At 28.0% G+C, this 3753-nt stretch overlaps 1 protein-coding gene across 3 annotated transcripts; it reads right to left on the bottom strand.

Moving 5' to 3' along the window:
• Window positions 1–797: 797 nt before the first annotated feature.
• LOC120255274 ((3S,6E)-nerolidol synthase 2, chloroplastic/mitochondrial-like) lies at window positions 798–3517 on the bottom strand. 3 transcript variants are annotated; one of them, XM_039263132.1, is made up of 6 exons: window positions 3237–3517; window positions 2770–3148; window positions 2348–2566; window positions 2046–2088; window positions 1595–1843; window positions 798–1112 (listed from the first exon to the last, which is right to left on the bottom strand). In XM_039263132.1, exons 1-6 carry the CDS (start codon window positions 3469–3471, stop codon window positions 828–830), a joined length of 1410 nt encoding a protein of 469 aa, XP_039119066.1. In that variant the 5' UTR covers window positions 3472–3517; the 3' UTR covers window positions 798–827. The 3 variants fall into 3 exon arrangements, with proteins under 3 accessions (XP_039119066.1, XP_039119065.1, XP_039119067.1); XM_039263131.1 differs by having other exon boundaries at window positions 1950–2088; XM_039263133.1 differs by lacking the exon at window positions 1595–1843.
• Window positions 3518–3753: the final 236 nt, after the last annotated feature.

The raw sequence follows: 3753 nt of genomic DNA on the forward strand, positions 1-3753 counted from the left end.
CAAGTTTTTATTTTTAATTTGATTTTTAATAAAATAACAAAATAAAATGAGATTTTGGGGAAAATTTCCTAAATATTTTTTTTCAAAATTAAGATCAACCAATTATTGAACTGTAACACTGACATAAGTAAGAGATGATTAAAAAAATTAAAATAAGGGTTGGAATTTTGTAAAAGTTAACTGCTTAAAAGTTTTTATTCATTGAAAATTAATTTACCTAGATAAAAAAGTTTCCTTTTTGAGTTATTTTATTTGGAAAAACAGAACTACAGTAACTTATGATAGAATGTTGTGCTATGTATTTTTCCAATTGATGCTTTAATAATAATAATAATTTTCAATTTAGTCTCTCAACTAATAACAATTTTTTAGGCACAAATAATTAATTGATTTGTTATAAATTTAAATGTCAACAACATGCCACACATAAGAAATTGTGGCGTAACCTTCACCTATCATATGGTTTTGTGCTATGTCCAGGATAATTCATTTAGATTTATTTTATTTTTTATTTTTAATCAAGAGATTCAGCAAATTCTTGATATTCCAAAATTCAAATACAAATTTTAACCACATACAGTATCCATGCTATCCACTTGGTAATATCAAAATTTATTGCCGCAAAATAAATAGTTCAAATCATACTTTTTTTTGTCACTTCAAAATGAAGTTGATAGGATGAGACACAAATCTATATATATATATATATTCAAATTTTATATTTTTTAAATCAATTAACCAATGTTGAATTATTAGTTAAAAGTAATACCCACAACTCTTAGCTAATTAACCTTTATTTTAATATTTCTTTAGAGTAAAACTTTAATTTACAAAGGGTGATGTAATAAGGAAAATACAAAATCATCAAGCATTGGGAGATGATGGTTATCATCATAAGAGTACGTAACTCTAACCATCCTTGCAAGATTGAGGGTTGCATTAATTAAGGGTTTAGGAAATGAGCTTTGAGTGAAGCTTTCTTTGTTAAGTGCATCCCATGTTCTGGAGATCATCAACATCACATGTTCCCGAGCTTCTTTTGCAGTGCAATCTTGATGTTCTTTCATGTATAACTCCAGGTATGATCCATCAAACCCTTTTTGATTTTCATCCTGCCATCCATAAATAAACCAATTCAATTTTTTCAAAAAATTTCACTTCAATGCTTGATGACTCAATAAATAATATTTTTTTTATTTCAAATAAGTCAAATATCGGTAAATGAATGTACATAGAAAACGAAAAATATATCTGAGTCAAAACATTAGAATGAAATATTTAATTAATATAAGTGTTATTTTAGTTAGTAGCAAATTGAACATATTATTTAAATATGATTTAAACTAAAATTGTGGTTAATAGAATTGAAAATCAAATCTTATATAATCAAATACATGTTTGTTTTAAATTAACCAATGTGAGACTATTTGTTACTTTAATAAAATTATGTGGAATAAAAAATCAGAATAAAATGAGGTACGAATGAATTGAAATCCTACGTTAAAGTATATTGAAATAAATGGAAAAAAAATAAAAATTAAATAAAACAAAAACTGCGAACAGGAAAAAATAATGAATTAATTAATAATAACACCTCGGCACTGCCTAAATCATCCCAAAGGCGCAGAATAGTTCCTGATTTAGAAACAAAGCTTGGATCATTCTCTATATGTTGTATGTTCTCCAATGTTAAGCCTTGTCCCATTAGAAAAAATAAGTGCACTATTACAATGAAAACTCCTGAACTAGTCACTGCATTTCTCAAGTATTCATCCTTGTTTGGTACTTGTTTTGATGCAAACCATTTTGCTTCCTGAAGGAAAGCATTGCACAATTTTCCCCACTAAAATCAAATAGAAAAAAAAATGTTATTAATAAATTAACATCAGTCAACAACTTATGAATAAAAAATTAAATAAAATGTAAATAAGAATAATCGATATGCATACTGATTTGCTTAGGGTGTTAATCGGGTTCCATCCATATTCCTTTAGAGTTATTTCTGCAATCTTATTAGTAACATTGTATAGTGCATTAAAGCAAACCTTCATATAATTTGGAAGGTTATCGATGGCGGAAATATCCCACCTACAAATAAATAAATAAATTTATGTATATATCAACCATTAAAAGATTTTTTATTAAAAATAAATATTTAGAATTTTCTTATATATATATATATATATGCGTGTATATTATTGATTCCATATAATTATTTAGCATCATTTAATTTAAACATGAATGAGAAATAAGTATATGTAAATTTTAAATATTTAGCATTTCATATATAACTATAATGAAAGCAAAAAGTCTATAAATCGATTTATCGTTATATATATATGCTTACTTGTTGATGGCTTGAGTGAAAAGAGAGAGTTCATCTAGGGTTCCATAGACATCAAAAATATCATCTATTATGTAGATGAAGGCAATTGCTTTTGTGAGCTCAATTCTACACTTTGAATGATGTGGCTGAGGAACCATTGTCAAAGGCCCCATATACCATTTCAATGGTTGGTCCCTCACAAAGATCAACTCTTGTGCCAACCCTATCTTCTTCCACCAACTATAATAAAAATCAAAATAATCAAGATGAAATTATTTAGGTCCTATATGTCTAGCATTATGTTTAATTATTATCATTATTAATCTAAGAGCATTAAAATAATTTTACACTTTACACTACTATTAATGCATGTGATCTATAAAACTCTTCTGCACAATAACTGCAAAAAGCAAAATATGAAACAAAGCAAATGAATTAATTACCTTAGGATTGCATTAAGCTCTCTTTGATGCAAGAGTTGAACAATATTGAACTCATACTTAGCTAATTCAAACAGTACCACATCTTTGCATCCATTTTCATGATCATCTTGGTGCATGCTAATACATCTTCTAGCTTTGTATCTTTGTATGCTCATATGATAAGGGTGCTCTAATGTTTCCTTCACTTGATTTGCAGACTTGTTATCCAACCAGTCAATAGAATCCCAAAGATGCTTGCTTGAAAACTCCTTGCCTTTTCTTAGTATATCTTCTCCAATGTTTAAATGTGAAGCTTCATACAAGCTCATCAAACCTTTTATATCCTTACTTAAAGCTAGTTTAAACTCTCCATTCTTATCAATGAACTTCTTGAGCATCTCTACAAATTAATACATATTTTTAAAGTTAAATAAAATTTAATGGAGTTGATATAGAATAGAAGAAGAAGAAGAAGAAGAAGGACTTACTTGGAGATACACTATGACCATGCTCTCTGAATAATCTAAAGAAAAGAGAGGATTCAAACAAGTTATGACCATGATGTGTTTGATGAGCACAGTTGTCATAAATGGATGACAAAGTTGAGCCAATTTCCTCCTTGAAAAGATGATCAAGTCCCATATGTTGAAGTGTGTCTATTAACACCATGGATTGCAATGGAGTCTTATTGTCTTCTTTGGAGAATAACATGTCTCTCACCATTGATATGTTCTTTGAATGATTGATTTGTAAATCATTCTACACATGACCAAACAAAACATTAAAAGAATAGAAGATAAAATATCTATCACTTGAGTACCATACCAGGCATACATGAGAGACATTTTCAACCACTTGTTTATGAAGTGATTTCTGTCTGATATCAAAAACTCACGGACGAAATTATGGAGCCCAGTCATAGTTCGAATCTTTACATTCTCCAAATGCATTTACTTATGTAAATAAAAAATATATATATTTTTTTTGACATCAACTAATGCCACT

Source organism: Dioscorea cayenensis, unplaced genomic scaffold, assembly GCF_009730915.1.
Source record: "Dioscorea cayenensis subsp. rotundata cultivar TDr96_F1 unplaced genomic scaffold, TDr96_F1_v2_PseudoChromosome.rev07_lg8_w22 25.fasta BLBR01000918.1, whole genome shotgun sequence".
In the NCBI taxonomy this organism is placed as follows: Eukaryota; Viridiplantae; Streptophyta; class Magnoliopsida; order Dioscoreales; family Dioscoreaceae; genus Dioscorea; species Dioscorea cayenensis.